General features: G+C 48.1%; 1 protein-coding gene across 4 annotated transcripts in view; it reads left to right on the plus strand.

Annotated features, from left to right (window-relative positions):
- DPF3 (double PHD fingers 3) overlaps positions 1-17,325 on the plus strand; it is a 257,146-nt gene extending 239,821 nt beyond the window's left edge. For all 4 annotated transcript variants that reach the window (XM_041758213.1, XM_041758216.1, XM_041758215.1 and 1 more), the window contains 2 exons: positions 7,130-7,211; positions 7,728-17,325. In XM_041758213.1, coding sequence (XP_041614147.1) covers positions 7,130-7,211; positions 7,728-7,798 — 153 coding nt within the window. In that variant the 3' untranslated portion in view covers positions 7,799-17,325. The remainder of the gene's footprint in view (positions 1-7,129; positions 7,212-7,727) is intronic.
- Positions 17,326-18,113: the final 788 nt, after the last annotated feature.

Genomic DNA, 18,113 nt, shown 5'->3' on the forward strand with positions numbered 1-18,113 from the left:
CATATATTACAGATAAAGAGCTAATATCCCTAATATACACAGAACTCTGAAAATTTGAGGGATAAGGGACCAGAAACTTGATATAAAATGGGAAAAAAACATGAAAGACAATTCACAAAAGATATAAAAATAGCCCTTAAACATTTGAAAAGAAATGGTTGATGTAGGGGAGTTGGCTTGGGGGGATGGAGGTAATTTGGTGATGGGCATTAAGGAGGGCACATGATGTGACTGGCCCTGGGTGTTGTATATAACTGATAAATCATCGCACACTACATCTGAAACTGAGGATGTACTTTATGTTGGCTAATTGAATTTAAATTAAAAAAAAGTTTGAGGGCAGCCCGGGTGGCTCAGTGGTTTAGCGCCGCTTTCAGCCCAGGGTGTGATCCTGGAGACTCGGGATTGAGTCCCACATCAGGCTCCCTGCATGGAACCTGCTTCTCCCTCTGCCTGTGTCTCTGCCTTTCTCTCTCTCTGTGTCTCTCATGAATAAATAAATAAAATCTTTAAAAAAGTTTGAACGCACTCAATTAAAGATCGCAAAGTAAAACAAAACTGGGATACTACTTCTTACCTGTAAAACTGAAAAAAAAAAAAGGTATGAGAATATATTCTCTTGATAAAGTTGTGGGAAAATTATTACCCTCATACATTGTCAGTGAGAATACAAAGTGGTACCACTTTTCTGTAGGGACATTTAGCAATACCTAACACTACTATGCACTTACTTTTTGACTTAGCAATGCCATCTATAGGAATCTATCATAAAGATATAGTGCTATGAAAATACATGTGCATAAAGTTATTCCTGGGTGTCACTGTTTATAAAGTTTTGGAGGGGACCTAAATGTTATGCAGAAAAATGGTTGAATAAATGATGGCATGGCTACACAATGGAATACTTGCAGTTATAAAAAAAACGAGGCAGATTTTATAAATTGATATGGAATAATTTCCAGTGTATTTCCAAATTTAATATTGTTAAATGTAAAAAGCAAAGACAATACCTGTATCTATAATATGCTGCCATCCTTGTTAGAAAAGTGTAAGAAAATATACATATATCTGTTTACTTGTGTCAGAGAAATACAGCAAGGATAAATGAGAAACTAAAGAGACTGGTTACCTACAGCAGTGGGTAGAAATGGGGTAGAAGGAATGGGAAAACAGGTGTGGGATAGTAGGGATAAGGGAGAGATGGCACTTCTCTGAGAATGCCTTTTTGTAGAGCTCTGACACATATGACCAAGGTATTATCACACATACCCTATTACAGGTAACTGCCAAAATCAACCAGGATGTGGGGGGCAGGGACTGAAACTGGAACATGAACAGTAGCAAATGAACCTAACTATAGCATAACCTACTGAAGCAGATAGCATAACCTAGATAGCATAACCATACTGAAGGGTGGAGAAGGAAAGAACTAACTTTGGTAACTTTAGGAAGCAGTACATGACTGTGTATTTTAAGGCTAAAGGCAGAAATGAGTGCATAAATGTTATACTTTATTTAGTAAATGTGTTTCTTACAGGCATGTAAGTTAGTCATTCTGAAACTGCTTGATGTGTGTGCAGGTCTGAACTAATAATTATACATTGTGGTAATGAGAGCCAGTTTTCTCAATGTCAGAGAAAGAATAATCAAATAAAGGGGGAAGGAGAGACTGAATCCTATGATGTTGGGGTGGAGTAGGGGGTATCAGTATAAATTGATGATTTTTTATATAACACATTGTGTATCTATATGCTTATATATATCTGTAGCTATATACATGTATGCATACATATGGATAGACACAGAAATAAATATAGGTGTGTGTACTACACATACATTTACTGCCTAATTCTGGGCCTAGAAGCAATGATAACCCAGAAGCAATGGGATCCATGGTCCCCAGATATTGGTTTCTACATACCATTCTCCAATAAAACCTTTGGATTATCCAAAGGGACCTTTGGATAAATAGCTGATGCTAGGGCTAGAAAATACAAGAGGAGCCCAGAGCATCCTCTGGTACTAGAAAGTAGGGAAATGCATAAAAATTGATAAGTCATGTCTAAAGGATATAGGAACTAACTTGAAGGAACTCCTAATGACAAATCTGGGACAATTTGAACAACAAAATAAATAACAATGGTATTGAATTATAACACAGAGAACAAAATCCATAATGATATTTTAAAAATTTGAGTAAAAAAATAAGGAAGAGTTAAACTGTTCCTCAGAGTAGAATTACAATGAATAAATGTAGAGGAGAAAAGGAAATCACCAATAGGCAAACATCACTCTTCTGGTTGTTGTAAGAAAGAACAATCAATTGATGCCAAAATTAGTGGGCAAAAGTATGGTTAGCAACAGAATATTTGCATAATCTCAAAGTATTTCCCTCACCAGATTACTTATTAATACATTACAAAGGGAAAAATTATGACATTATAGTGGAAAAACTGACAGCCACTACCTTAACTATATGATCAGAGTACCATTACTAGTAACAAGACATATTGGTATCAATGCCCGGATATGATGCACCGAGAAGGGCATATCTCTTTTGTAGTATTCTTGCCAAAAGTGCATACTGAGGGTATGAAAAAAGATCAGAAAAACTCAAATTGAGTGACATTCTACAAAATCACTGGCCTAGATTCTTCAAAAGCATCAAGGTTGTGAAAGATAAAGAAACTCATAGATTCAAGGACACTAAGAAAACATGACAACTAAATACAATGTGAGATCCTGGAGTGGAAGCTGGGAAAAGAGACATAAGTGGAAAAACTGGTGAATTTCAAATGAGGTCTGCAGAGTAGTTAATAGTATAATGTTACTGTAATATCCTGCTTTTCGTGATTGTACTATTGTAATGTAAGATGATGACATTAAGGGAAGCTGAGTAAAATGTGTACAGAAACTCTCTGTACCATTTTGTGACTTTCCCTGAGACTAAAATTATGTCAAGATAACAAAAAATAATGGGATGTTTCCCTAGCATCTTCCAAAGGTGACAAAGTTTTTGTTTCTAAGTAGTATCTGTATGAACTCAGGGATTTAAACATATTTGATTTGTTTTAATCCACTACAGCTTAATTTGTCCAATATTTGGCCAGTGAGAATATAATCCGGTTGGATCTTGAGTCCTTTTGACATGATCCCAATAGTATTTGGTGGTTTCCTTGCTTTCCAATATGTGAAAATATTTATACATTTCATGCCCGGGAGCTGGAACCAGCCATTTCTTCAAGGATTTCTGGTTCCTTTTAGTGGCCAATGATCTTTAGAGAACATAATAGGAGTGCTAGGGGTGCTAATTTTTACGGCAGTAGTCATTGTTTTGGGGCATTTTAAATGGAAAGAACTAGAAAATATGTTTAGTTTGTTTTAAAGATAGAATGCTGAATTTCTATGGATGCTCGAATTTATACTGATACTTCTAATTCATACCCAGGACTAATTGTAGGGTTTTTACTTAACTTCATTGATATTACATCTGTATTTTCTTTCAAGTATGTAAAAATTCTTGCTTCTTAGTGACAACATAATCACTCATTTGATACACACAGGTCTCAAATATTAATTCCACTATTACCACCAACAATACGATCGCTGGAAAGACACACACACACACACACACACACACACACACATTTTTGTCCTTAAAGTATATTTGACTAGGATTTATAGTCAAACTACTTGTTTTAAAGTCACTTGAGGGAAAAAAAAATAAAATCACTTGAGGGGATGCCTGGGTGGCTCAGTGGTTGAGCAGCTCTTTGGCTCAGGGTGTGATCCCAGAGTCCTGGGATCATTGGGATCCCTGCATGGAGCCTGATTCTCCTTCTGCCTATGTCTCTGCCTCTATCAGTGTCTCTCATGAATAAATAAATAAGATCTTAAAAAAAAATAAAGTCACTTGGTCAACTATTTCCATAGTTACTTTCTGTGTGGTTATGCCATCAACTAATACATAATTAGATTCACTTGTTTCATTTTTTTGTTTTTAGGGACAATGACAGTGTGAATTTTGTTTTATGACTATGCAAAATATTTACTGGTTCCAGAATCAAATCTATTAAAATAAACAGGGTATTCAAAGAAATCTAGCTTCTATCCCTACTCTTTCACTCTATTCCCTCACTCCACTCATAGGTGACCATATAAAAAAAATTATGGCTTGTCTTTTCATCCTATTTAAATATAACATATTACCTGTTTGTGTGTGTGAATACATAAGAATTCATGTGTATGAATCCATAAAAAAGAATGCATTGTCTTATACAATCGTAACAGACACACCTGTTTTCCTCACCTTGCTTTTTCACTGGATGCCCTTGAGATTACTCACTCTACCACAATATATGGACATAATCTTAATTTCTTCCTACAGCTGCATAGTTCTTCACTAGTTTATTCAACTAGTCTCTTATTGATAGACATTGGGTTGATTCTGGTCTTTGGCTTTACAAATAGTGTTAATACAGAGGCTTTTCATTGACTTGGCAGAGGAGTAGGGGAGGAGTTCCAGCAGTGAGGCTACTCGGCAGTAGGGTTCCTCTCACATATTCAGAGATTTACCCTGCACATCCCAGAATGGGGTTCCCATTCTACTGGAACCGGTTCTTGGGTACTTGGGAGTAAGGGTACTTAAGTTATGTTTTTCATGGGGGTTAACATGAGCTGACTGATCTGGGTGGTTTTGACAGGCACTTATCCTGAAAAGCACATGAAAAAGAAGAGAATGTGGTGCTAGATAACCATCAGCCCATGATAAATGTATTTAAATCCACAATACTTGATTTTTCTTTGGGGAAGTCTAACCCAGGGTATCCTACCTTCTTGTATTTCTTGCATCAGCACTATAGCAGGAGTTATGTATCTTTTAGACTTTAGTAATACTCTTCCTGACAAGCCTCTCCCTATTTTCTGTTCCCATCCTAACTTGTTCGTCCTTGTATTATTCCTAAATCATATTGTAAAATAGCTTACTTAGCTCCAAGACAATGGTGTAACTTTTTTTTTTTTTTGGAGTAAACCACTGTCCTGGTTTTCATCCTACCTCTCTGACTGTGTGTCTCAGTTTCTTTTTTCTCTGCCTGTCCCTTAGAGTTGGTGTTCTCAAGGGTATGTTTTTGGCCTTTATCTCAGTAATGTTTTTTGAGTCCTTAATTTTTCAGAAAATTCAATGAAAGCTATGTACTTACTCTTTTCTCAGAAATACGTACATTTGTACCTATGCACAAAGTTGTGCATATAATTTCAAACAGTTCATGGACGTCCCTCCATGAGCTCAAATTCAAGGACATCTGTAACATACTCTGGGCTTCTTCTCTTAGGACCTCTATTATCATCTAATCACCAATGACTCCCAAACCCATATCTCATGATCAGGCATCTCTACCGATGCCCAGCTGACTCCAGGGCATCTCCATTGCATGACCTGTAGATGTGTAGAACATGTCTCTAGCTGAGGCTGCCTTCTGGCTCCTGTGGATCTACTCTTTTGCCCATATCTCAATGGGTAGCTGTATCATCTGGCTTGCTGACCAAGCCACAACTTAGGGGACATTCTTGATTTCTTTGCTATCATTTTCTACATCTAATTAGTGACTTTCAAATGGGAACAAGACCCTTCTCTTTTCCCCATGCCACAGCCCTAGTTTAGGACACTATCACTGCTCACCTGGATGGTGGTAGTAGCATCCTAAGTGGTCTTCCAGCCTCTAGGACCAATCTGCCTCCTCCCAACCTGCTCCTTCTTACACAGCAGCTAGGGAGATCTTTCTAAATTCCATGTGTGACCAGTCACTCCTCTGTTGTTAACTCTTCAAAAACTTTCCATTGCCCTGTTGAAAGGTGTTAGTGTGATTTTAAAAAAAGTCTTTCATGATATCTCCTGCCTTATTGCTTGCTTGTTGGTGTTTCCAACTTCAATATCTCCCTTTCCCAGGATTTCTGTGCTGAGGGGAGCCAAGGTGAGATTTGATGCAAAACTTAGTTTTGCAAAGTCTTACAAGCCATCTAGGTAGGTCCAAAGAATAGAGGAGAGCTGAACCTGGATAATGAGGAACAGATCACAAACGTGTAGCTACTGTGTGCAAGTTCTGAAGGAGATGTGGAGATGAGTTAAGACAAGGTTCTGCCCCAAGAGCCTTACAATCTGTAAAGGAGTAGACAAGGTATATTCCAAAGGAGCTATTCAAGAAAACAATTGTGTGTAGATATCTACCACATGCCAGGCTTTGAGGCATAAAGGAAAATGCAATTAAATGTCATAAGAAAGAAAGAGGACTATGGGGATGCAAGGGGAAGAGAGAACTTCCATTTGAGCTAGATTAGTGACATTTCTGTAGGACAGAAGAGCTGGAAGACTTGAAGGGTGGGTAGGGAATGGTTTAGAAGAGTAGGGGTCAGGGGCTGGGAGAGCATCCAGGCAGAGGGAACTGCAGGAGTGAAGGTGCAAACTGCAGGAGCAACATTCAACACAGAGCTAGAGGATCCTATTCTCCCCTGGGCTTCAGCCTCCAGCCCCCGAGGACGCTTTGGGGATCTGAAAGGTGGCATCACATCCCATCCATTTCTCTGTACTTGCATAATGAAACCCTGAAGAGGTTCTGAGGTGTCATAGATGTTACGGTCAAGTATAGCCATTGCCCTTTTCACAGGTGGAAAGGGTGAGGTTAAGAGGAATTCAGTTAAAATTTGCAAACATTTAAAGTACTTTCTATGCACTAGGCAATCATTATGGGGAACACAGAAGTGCATAAAAGTGGTTTTACTCCTTTATAGAAACAGAGTTATAGGTTAGGGGAGTTCAGAAGTGTAAGGAATCTCTTTAAACATGAATGTGAGATAGTAAAGGAAGGCCTCTTGGAGAAGGTATGATTTGAGCAGAACCCTAACGTGGGGATAGGGTTGGCATAGTTGGGGAGACAGAGCAGGAATTTGCAGGTGTGGGCAAAGCACAAAGCGTACTCAGGGGACAGGGAAGACTGCAAATGGGGCCTAGAAAGGAGCATTCAAGGAGGTGGGTCTGCATGGGAGAGGCTGGAGGAGTAGGGGGTGGCCAGACACTGGCCCTAAATAATTCATTCTCTCTCTCCTCCTCTCCACCTACTCTGTATTCCACCAGGACCAGCTACTCTTCTGTGATGACTGTGACCGTGGCTATCACATGTACTGTTTAAATCCTCCAGTGGCTGAGCCCCCAGAAGGTAATGATGATGATGTCGACTGTAGAAACAACAGCTACCCCTATCACTTAGGGAGCCCTCGCTCTCGTTCAGGTCTCATGCTAAGGCCTTTCCATGTCTTGTCTCATTCAATCATCACAACCCTATGCTACCATTTTACAGATGAGGAAATGGAGGCACAGTTCAACCCTCTGAAATTTCAGCTTGAGGACCAAGGAGATGTTTCTTGGACATGCAGACAAAGTGGTGGGGAGGTGTCAGCTTCCAGGGGACCAGCCCAGGCCTAGTGCTGCCAGTTATATCGCTGTCAAGGACAGTGGGGGTCTTTACAACAGTTCAGCGGATCGCCTCTGAACACTGAACTATTTTCTGAGGAGCGCTCACCCTCTGCCACGAGTTACAGACTCTGGCCCACTTTCAGGCGTGGGCCTCGGTCTCTGAACTGTGAAAGTCAAAGGAGAAACGGCACTTGCAGGAGTGAGGGCCAAGGGGTGGGGCGAAGGGCAGCTGGTAACTAGGGCATCTTGTTTCTTGTAGGAAGCTGGAGCTGCCACCTGTGCTGGGAACTGCTCAAAGAAAAAGCCTCAGCCTTCGGCTGCCAAGCCTAGGGCCCCGGGTCACAGACTGTGACCTGCTGCTGGAGAGGCTGAGGCAGAGCCCACTTCACACCGGATCAAGTCCCCACTCCCATCTATCCAGACAGACCGACTGTAAGGAACACCCGTGGTCATGGAGGGCACGGACATGTGGAACCGAGAGGGTGAGGTGTCTGCTTACCCCCTACACGCAGGTTCCAGTACTTCTGTCAGCCCCTCCTTGCTTCCACCAGAAGGATCTTTCACGTTTGAAGAACACCCCGGGCCCCGGCCCTGTGGAACCCCCTCACATTTACCCTGGCCCTGGTTCCCATTTTAAGGGAAGCTGTTTTGTGACCACCGATCAGTCACTTACGTGTAGTCTGGTGTTTTCTATCTATTGTGTTCCAAGAAATCTTCACGCAGCCTCCCGCCTCCTGCTTCAGCTCTTTATCCTGAACTCAGCAGAGGGACAAAAGGCTGTGGAGAAGTTGTTATTTATTACCAGCCTCCCTGGAAACTTCTAGACTCGGAGTCGGGAGGCCATCTTGACGATGAAAATCCCTCTTTGTTCCTTGGTCTCTGTGAAGAAGAAAAGCGGTTTTCTGGACCTCTTGCAGATACACCTAGTGGTGTCTGCAGCCAGGGGGGTCTCCTGACGGGGCTGGTGAGGGAAGTAGAAGTGCTGAGGGGTGGGCAGAGACATTGGGAAGAAAATTCAGAGGCCCTGCCACAGCCGATCGGTAGTTGTTATCCATCGGGAGTGGCTTTGCAAGGGGTCAGCTTTTGGGGTTCCTTGACCTTCGGAGCTGGGACATCCTTGAGGTGAGACAAGCCACAGCCTATGGTGGGGGAGGATGCTGAGGCTCTGCCTCCCAACCAGCCCGGGTCTGGAGCTTTCCCTGGTGGGACTCAAGAGCCGGGAAGGCGGGTGAAGGCTGCGCAGTCCAGAATCTGAATGTCGGCACAAAGGACTGCAGCTCCGCAAAGCCCTTCAGTATTGTTTTGGCACCACAAATTCCTTTTCCCAAGTAATTTCCTCCTTCTACGTGGTGTGTGTTTGCCACTGTCTACTGACGCCGGACTCTGGAGATTTTAGGACGGGGAAGCGAGGATTGTCACCTAAACAAATAGCCTGGGGTGATGGGGTGATTTATGATCACGGTGGCAACGGTACAGAATCCTCAGCTTGAGGGCTGCTCTTGCCCCCCCCCCCCCAAACTCCCCAATTATGTGCCGGAGTCTTGTTTTCCAAAGATGTTTTGAGAAGAAAGAGGTGGGAGGCTGAGCTTCCGAGAAGTCTGTGTTGGAAGTCAGCCCCGAGGGCGGGAGCGGCCGGGCTGTCTTTGAATCTCGGTGGCAGTGGCAATGGCAGCAGCACACAATAACTGACACATTTCTGGAAAAATCATTTGCCCAAAGGGCAGGTCTCGGCAGCGGGACCCTGGCACATGCTCGGCTTCCCTGAAATCAGCTCCGTCCCCGTGGCCCGGCCCCTTCCAACAAAGGCCGAGGTTATTTTTACTCCTCCAGCTCCCGAAGAAGCCCCTGGAGGCTCGGGCTGGTTGGGCCACTTCTGCCCGCCTGTCGCGTCAGCTCCACCGCTTGGCAGGAGCCTCCCTCCTGGGCTAATTGCTCTTGGCCAGTGGACCGAGCCACGCTGGACCCCCCAGTCCCTTGCAGGGTGACCTGTGGCAAGAGACGGGGCCATCTCCTGTGGGGGCCTGTGGCCTCCGAGGGAGCTACACGCCTCCCTAACGATCTTGTTTAAAGGTCCCCGTCCAGATGGGATTTTCATCTTCCTCACCAGATACTTCCTTCCCCCTCCTGGTCGGGAAACCTGTTTGGGATTCCGGAGGTCCGGGAGGGCTCGGGAAGCTGCCGCACCATCTTGTCCCCTGTTTACCCAGAGGTGTCACATCAGAGGAGCAGATTTTGTCTCCCAACTGCTCTGGCTGGCTGTCCTCCCAAAAACCCCAAGTGGGGTGTTCTCAAAGGCTGATTATTGGTTTTGAAGATCACTTTGACTTAATTTTAGAAAAAAAGTTAGCAAAATGTTCCCAAATGCCACAATGGCTTCAAAGTTTACAAAGCAAGTCTGAAACCCCTAGCTGTGGTCCTGCTACTCGACAAGTCCTCTTTGGAGTGTGTGCAAATTCTTTCCCCATCTCAGTGCAGATGTTGGGGTGGCCCTGTTCTACCTCCATCGCACCTGCTGCCACAGAAGCTGTGAAGAAGGATTGGGCCTTTCGAGGGAGGGTGTTGTAACCCAGCAGTGGGGATGGGGTGGGGTGCTCCAGGCTCTGGAATGGACGTAAAGAGGGTCCAGAGTCTCCTTCCCAGTTGCATTCCCTATAGGATGGGTCCAACTTCTTCCCTTTTTGGAGGTCTCAGTTTCCCCATCTGGAAAGTGGGGATAGCAAAGCCAGCTTGTGAAATGGCACTTTTGGGGTACTGCAAGCAGACAAAACCTCCAGAGTCCCATTTATCACTTTTTGTACTGAAACAAGGAAAGGGACGGTAAACTTCCAATTGGTCTTTTCCTGAACCCCAGAGAATGAACTAGAATCATGGGGTGCACGTGGATGATCAGGGCTTGAACCTCAGTCTGCCCACCTATGAAACAGAGATAATAATACTTGCCCTGCCCATTCCACGGTGACATTGGGAGACTGAAAAAGCATAATGTTATATAAATAACCACTGGAAAGCAGGGCCTTCCAAGGGATCCCAAATGATTTCTATACCCCCTTCTTGTGTGAATTAGCCAAGGTTAGATGCCTTCTCAGAATCTCCCTTTTGACCAAAATGGGTTTACGTTTTAGGGGCTAAGCTGCCTGTGGACAGAGCCAATAGGTCAAAGCTGTGACAAGGACCTGCGCATGGGTCTCCTGTTGGTGGGAGGTGAGGGATTTACTCTGGGGTTGGGGATTTCAGAAAGAAGATTCTTGGGATACTCCCTTCTACAAGATCATCGTGACCTAGAATGGGGAGCCACCTCCTGGAGAGGGCTATAATTCAGTTCAGTGTAACAGGCACTTAGAAACTTGGATGTAGACCCCAGCTCTACTACTTTCTGGCTGGTTGACCTTGGGCAAGTGACTTCATCCGTCTGAGGCTCATTTTCCACATCTGTGAGGTAGGGAGATACGGCCCGTCCAGCAGATTGTTGCCGGGATTAGCGCTGTGCTGCTGAAGGGCCTGGCATGGGGCCTGGCATGATGGAGGCCCCCACACTGTGGTATCTCTCGTCACTGGGTCCAGAGGCCACCCGGTGGAGATAATGATGCCCTTGCCTGCCAGCTCGAGTCCCTAGAACAGCCAGAGTGCCTTTACTCTGCTTCACCCCAATATTGTGGCTCCACCTGCCCAGAGAGGAGATGAGGCTGCAGGATCCAGGCCGGAAGCTGAAACCCTCTGTGTTTGAAACCCCGCTTTTGAGGCCTGCAGCAAATCCAGTGCAGGCGACATTGTGAGGATATCCAGACAAGGCCTCCTCTAGGAGATTGACATTCAGATTTCCTACCCCCCCTCCCCCCCATGACTCAAAGCACCTAGAGCAGGAGCCGGGGGTCCCCAGGGCCAGGTGGGAAGGCCATGCAGGCTGCAAGGAGCGGCTGCTTCCCCAGCCCGCTCAGACGCGAGGCTGGAACTAGGGTAGTGAGCCGTGGGTGGGTGGGAAGGAGGCCAGATTCCTCCAGAGCTGGCGAAGATAACAGGTTTTAAGGTTGGGGGAGGGTTTGGATTTCACAGTGATGGTTTCATGATACCCCGGAGACTTACACTCGTGCTGCATTTTAGGCTTTGTGCTTTGAACACAGCACGATTCCTCCCGGCCCTCCCCTTTAAAAGTTCAGATATTTTAAGGACGAAAAATGAGATGATTATTATTACCTTTCCTATTGGGGCAAGTTTAGGAGACAGACCTGTGCTCTTGAAGAGAGATTACTGGCAACTTCAGGCTTTAGACTCAGAGGGGCCCTGGTTTCCTTTTTGAGTCTGTGGTGCGTGGGGGAGACCCCCTGCACCCCCCTGCTGGGAGCCCCAAGGACCACCTTCCCTGTCCCTGGGCTGGTTCTCAGCCTGCTACATGTGCAGGGACAACAGCGTCCCTTCCTCTCTCACTCCCTGACACCCCTCCCCAGTGCAGGCCCCTCCTCAGGACGTGCCTGTGTCACCCCCACCCCACCCCCGCAGGGAAGGGCTGGCTCCCTGGGCCAGAGCCATGCTCATGCTCCCGGCGAAGACGCCCAACATGCCACAGCTGACTCCTTTTCAGAGCTGTGCATTGATATCACCTGTAGTGGGTTCGTTTTTGTGCAGGAGGAGGGAGGAATGGGGGCCCAGAGGAAGGAGATGGGGAGGGTCAAAGGTCCTTCATGTCAGGCGAAGCCAAATGAAGAGAAGAGAGAGGAGGGCACTTGAGGAGGGCCCAGAAACCTGATTTGCACTTCGAAGTCCTGGAGCTAAATACCTAGAGGATGTGGGGTGGGGAGGCAGAGTGCTGCCAACTGCTGGGGTGCCTTGGATGTGGGAGGATGAACAGAGCCCCCAGACGGACAGACTGGGGGCTTCCTTCTAGCCTCTCAGCAGCTGCTCCTAGGAAGGCCTGGCTGCGTGGCCCCCTCTCCATACTTTCTGCACAGGCTGCCGGGAAGAGAGGCCCAAAGGAAGCACCTCCAGGAAACGGTGATGGGGAAGGAGGGGGTCTGGCCCTGGCCCTGTCCTCCTCCAGTTGGTTTCCTAGAATGAATGGGGGGCTCCCTGTGTGAGAGGAAAGGTCTGGAAGTTGGTGGATTCCCAGGGAAGGCTGTCTCTGGGCTCTGAGTGAGGCTTGGCCGTGTCCCCACAGATGGCTGAGACCGGAGGTAACTCCCTAGGATCCTATGCGGCTGTGGGGTGGGCGGCGGCGGGTTCGTGGATAACAGGGGGCAGAGGGTACAGGAATGCTCCTTGGTCAGGCCCTTTGTTCCCAACTGCCTTCCTTTCTTTGCTTCAGTGCCTTGAAAGAGGGTCACTCCAGGGTTTCTCCCCTCTTTGGCCCCACCAAGAGAAGGAAGCGTTTGTGCTGATGGTGACATTTCCCAGGCCAGGCCAGAGGAAGGCAGGAACCAGGACTGGCAGGCAGCCAGAACCCTCGTCGACAGAGATATAAATACTAATGATGACCTCTAGCCCAGGCAGCGAGCAAAGTGGCCATTCAGGACGGCCCCAACCGAGTCTGGCGCATACATGCTGCCGTGGTGGGAAGAGGGGGGGGGGTCCCCGTAGGACTTGGGGGAGGCCCCTGAGCCCCTATGTTTCCCCTCTGCACCCTCTCCAGGTTATACTCACACCCACTGCATCCTGTTTGCCTGCCTCTCTGCATCTCCATTATTTCTATCGATGTTATCAATATTGATGATGAAAACAGAGACACACACGCACACACCCTTCACTTAACAAACGAAAGTGAACCTTCTATGTTGCTCCAGGATAAGAGGGAGAACCTGCTTGTCACAGGGGATCTTTCCCTGCCATCCAGCCAGGCCCACCCCAGGTCCCAGCCCCTGCACACTTCTGGGAGTTGTATGGGGAGCCTCAGGCTCAGAGGGCCACTGGCGCATGGACTCCTTCCCCTCTTCCCTCACTTCTGCTTCTTTGGGGAAACAGGTTTAGCAATGGATGTGGACTTGGAAGCAAAAGTCTCAATTCTGCTGTCAAAGGGATGAGCAGATTTTATGGCTGGAATTGGGATTGCAGTTCTTATTGACTTCGCCCTTTCGTGTTTACTCCCTGCCAAGACCTTGGTTCTTTTCTTACATGGCCTCCCTCCTCCTTTCCTGCACCTGCCCCCCCTTCCCTCCTGCCAAGATGCTGAAGGGTGGGGTGATGACGAGAACAAGCAGCAGTACAAAAGGAAAAGAAAACTATATATCCCCTGTGTATTTTCAACATGTAGCTGAAGAGGCCTAAATTAGGTACTAGGGAAAAAGGAAGGAATCATTGCTAGATAACATGTGAGAGAATGAAACCATAGAATGGTTAGCTCAGAGCAGAGGAGGTGGGAGCAGGTGGCTGGAGAGGGGGTGGGGAGACAGAGAGCTCTAGCATCTGGTCCCTCTGGCATTTGGGAGAGCAGAGAAGTCACGCTGTGGCAGTAAATGGTCAGATGCTTTGGGAGCATTTGTGCCTTTGGCTGGGGAAAAGGAGAGATGTCCATCCTACATGCTCACTACTCATCTGCAGGTTTGCCCACAGGGTGTTTGTGCTCTGAAGGAAAATGAGCCCATTTCTTGGCCACCAAGAGGGATTGCTGGGCAGGCTGCTACTGGCTGAAATGCTTGGCAGGACACCCACTCTGTGCAGGGCAACATACTAGGTCCTATAGGGGCTAGAAAAATAAACCGCATCGTGGCCCAGGCTTCAACCTGCTTTTGGGTTCCAAAATTGCACTCTCCCATGGCATTCTGACCACATGTCAGGTAGTGGATCATCAGGGAAGGTGTATGTAGATCTAGGTCCTTCTTTTTGTGTTCATGCATGTTCATGGATTGAAGATGAGCTGGCTAAAGTGTCCAGTTGTTTCTACTCTCTGGGGGTTGAGGGGAAGAACACAGTTGACCTCAACCTAGTTGCTTGTGTCCATCTGCCCAAGCACTGGCTGCCCTTGGAAGGTGACCATCTTTACCATGAACCTCAGCGATGATGAAGGGTTGGAGTGGGCCAAATGGCCAGAGGCAACAGAGGTCATGCTCTCCAAATGCTGGAGTGGGCTCCTGGGGTGGTGAGTGGGGAGGTGTAATTGGCAGGGCCTGATGAGAGCTGGAAAGTGACTCCTTTCACGGTCTTGTCCCGTCCCCACTAGAAAGAGCAGAGGGGAATGGTGGGATGAGGGCCTCATGCTCAGACTGGGTGAAGTCCCCCGGAGACCCCCACCAGCCTGTCTCGGCCTCCTGCATGATTCAGGCATGGCAGCAGGAGGTGGGCATGGGGAGGGGCCCAACGTTGGAAGCATTTCTAGCAAAGCTCCTGTGCCCACCTTTGGCCAGGTGCTCATCGGATCCTGACTTCATGCTTCAGTAGACCCACTGTTGTCTGAATCTATAGCATCAGGAATAAACCATTTGCTCAATCTCCCCTTTTCTCTGCACATGTGACAGCCAGATTTCAGCTCCTCACTATTCCCTGAAGCACTCACACTGAGCTCGCCTTCAAGCTGGATGCCTGGGCTCCGGGGAAGGCACGCATCTGCCCCGGTTGGGTGTTAGTGCGGAGCTGGCCTGAAGCATCCCTTGGTTTGTCTGCTGGGGGCTGGGGGAGTGGGGTGGGAAGGCTCCTTGGGGTCCCTGGACAGCACCTGGCTCCAAGGAGGCAGAATTTTGGTTATGTCTGTGAGAGACTCAGGGACATAAGGCTTTCATGATGCTGGGCTGCCAGGCTGGTTTTAAAGTTCTTGAGAACCTGCAGTGCATTCTAGGCTTTGACCCACTGCCCATATGAAAGCCTTCAGTTCTTTTGAACCAAGCCTCCTTTGAATGACCCTGATTCACCCTGTCTCTTGTGCTGGTGGCAGGGCAAAGGCGGTGGGTGGGTGGTGGGGGAGGGTCATTTGACTTGGATCCCGTCCAGGCCAGACTGGCAGCACCACTCCCAGGCAGCCGGCTTCAGACTCTGAGCCCACTGGTCTGAGCTCTATGAGGGATGGACCCGGGAGCAGGAGAGCTCTGCTGGCCCCGTGGGCTTAGCCTGGAGACGGTCTCTCCTCCCACCTCCACTTATGTAGACTGTCAGGCTGAGAACGGTCAGCTCAGACCTCCTCCCAGCCCGACGCTGATCCACTAGACCAATTAGGAAGCAGACACTGGAAAGGGAGACTGGCCTGTGCATGTGACACATGGACTGGTGCAGGTAGGTCCACCCACCGTGTGTTTAGGCTGAGGGCAATTTTAAAGCCCAGTTTTGAGAACATTCTCTTTTGAGAGCCAAGAAATGGAGCATCTCTGCCCAGAAGCCAAAAGAAATTGCTGTCCTTCTTCTAGTCGCTGGATGCCCCGCTGTGCTTCTCAGGAGGAGGCTGGTTCTGGTGGCTTTGGTGATGGCTGCCACCACATACGAAGCCTGGAGTTCTGGGTGCGCTGGGGTAGAAAGGATGAAGAGGTCCTTTACAAGGAGGTGCCTCCCCAGCTCCGCATCGGTTCTGGGAAGGGCATGGAAGCCCTTTGGTTGGCTCAGAGTTGGAGAAGTGTGGGAAGGGCTTGGTCTCTGCTGCTCTCCCTGCTGGTGAATAGACCCTGGGTACCTTGCAGCCTCAGGAATTTACTGCCCCCAGATGGCTTGGGCTGTATTTGGAAAGGATAGCCCTGGAAATGTTCTAGTGACCTCCTATTGCTATGTCTCCACTGATATCTCTAGACCTGTAGACATGATGAAACTCAGAGTCACTTTCTTCCAGGTGTGGGCACGAAAGAGAGAAGCCTTTTCAATAGCTCATTGCCATCTTTCTAAAGTGCTTTCTTGTGTCTTGTACTCTCTCACCCCACCCCAATCCCGCCCCAGCTTTTCTGAGACTCCTAGTCATACAAGAATGGCTGAGAGGACTGGCCTTGGCGGTAGAAATGCCTGCTACCAAGGGTCTTCCTTTATGTTCCCTTGGACTCCCTCCTCCTTTGACCTTGGGTTCCAACACCGCATTACCTCCTGCTGACTGGACAACTTAGGGTTTTTGCCTTGAGCTGCTCGGGGACATTGGACAGTATCCAGAACTGGGGAGGGCATGGCTTTCATGAGACTGGAGAGCAGGGCTACAGGCTTAGGAAGTTGTACGTAATGGTCTGAAGAAGAGATTCCCCATTGGCTCCTCTGAAAAGCAACCACAGCAACAGGCAAGCCAACAGAAGCCCCTCGCCCCGCCCCTGACTCTTTCAGGTGTGATGTGATGTAGTCTCAGTGTGTAGGTGTGTGTGCACCCCTCTGCTCCTCCCTCCTGGGGTGCTCCCTTTCTCCCGTGTGTCAAGTCCCCCCTCTTTTGTGGCACCCGAAGTGAAGAGTGCTGTGCTGTTTCTGCCCTCTCAAGGGATGTATTAAGATCTCTCGTGTTTCAGTATTGGAGGGGAGGCAGTGCCACCTCTCCCACTGTCCGAAGGGGACACGCAGGTTCTGTGACTTCCCAGAGAGCTGGTGTACTGTGAAAGTTTCCAGGAAGATCTCCAGGTTGGAAAGAGCCCACATCCTGATTTTGGCTCTTCAGGAAGGCTGCCTGGTGGGGTTGCCCCAGGAACCAGGACCCCTCCCTCCCTTCCTGCCTTTGCTCCTGTCCTGACCTGGTTCTGGGAGGAGGGCCTTGGAGAGGTCAAGACCTGGAGCCACCATAAGGTTGGCATCAAGCTGTCTATCTTGGGGACCCCTGGATATCCCAGCCCCTTGCACGTTCACAAAGACTGAGTCACAGGCCCCGTCCCTTCTTTGCTGTGGTTAGTATCTTGTTCTGTGGTTGGTTAGCAGTGTTGATGACCTATGTAGCAAAATTTTTTTGTCTGCAATTTAGAGAACGTGTAAACAAATAAAAGGCTTTAAAACTCTTGGGAACTTTTGGTGATTTCCTATCCTCCTCCCCAAAAAACCAATTGGAAACATCCAGCTCCTGTAGGAGCAGGGCTTTTTTTCCTTGGGGTATACAGTAGGACTACACGTGTGCATGTCGTGTGCGCGTGCTTGTGTGCACGAGTGTGTGTGTGTGTGTGTGTGTGTGTGTGTGTGTCTCCAGAGAAGCCCTGGTGCTTCCATGTTTGCAAGCAGACTCCAGGGGCAACACGGTCCGGTCCGAGTCTCAGTCGCTGCTGGTGATGGAATTCTGACCCCCACTAGCTCTGGGGAAGCGTCAGTCCCTGCAGCTTTCGTGGGCACAGCTGGCAGCACAACCTAGAGCTTCACCGAAGGAGACCCCTTGGAGAGAACCCCCTGGAACTTCTAGGGGAGGGCAGGTAGATGATTCACAGATGACTCATGGCTGAGGTGGGGGAACGGGGTGGGGGAAAGAGAGGCCTCAGGCTGGGGACCCATCTAGAAGCCAGTGAGTCATTGGCCCTCCCTTCTCAGGTCAGAAATCACCTTCCATAAAAGGCAGTGCGATGGCTGCCCCGAGCAAGAGCAAGGAGCGGGAGGCTTCGGCGAAGACACATCTGCCCCCAGAGTCTCCTGAGCCTGCTTAGCAACCGCAGTAAAGGAACAGTGGGACTCCTGCACCACGCAGCCGGTGGCGTCCTGAGGCCGCAAGCTAGGAGTCAGTCTTCTAAAAACAAATTTAAGACAAATCACATAAAGCCTGTCCCATGTGCCAGGCACTGAGGGTCCCCCAGACAAGACAAGG

The sequence above is a fragment of the Vulpes lagopus genome, chromosome 6 (assembly GCF_018345385.1).
Source record: "Vulpes lagopus strain Blue_001 chromosome 6, ASM1834538v1, whole genome shotgun sequence".
NCBI lineage: Eukaryota > Metazoa > Chordata > Mammalia > Carnivora > Canidae > Vulpes > Vulpes lagopus.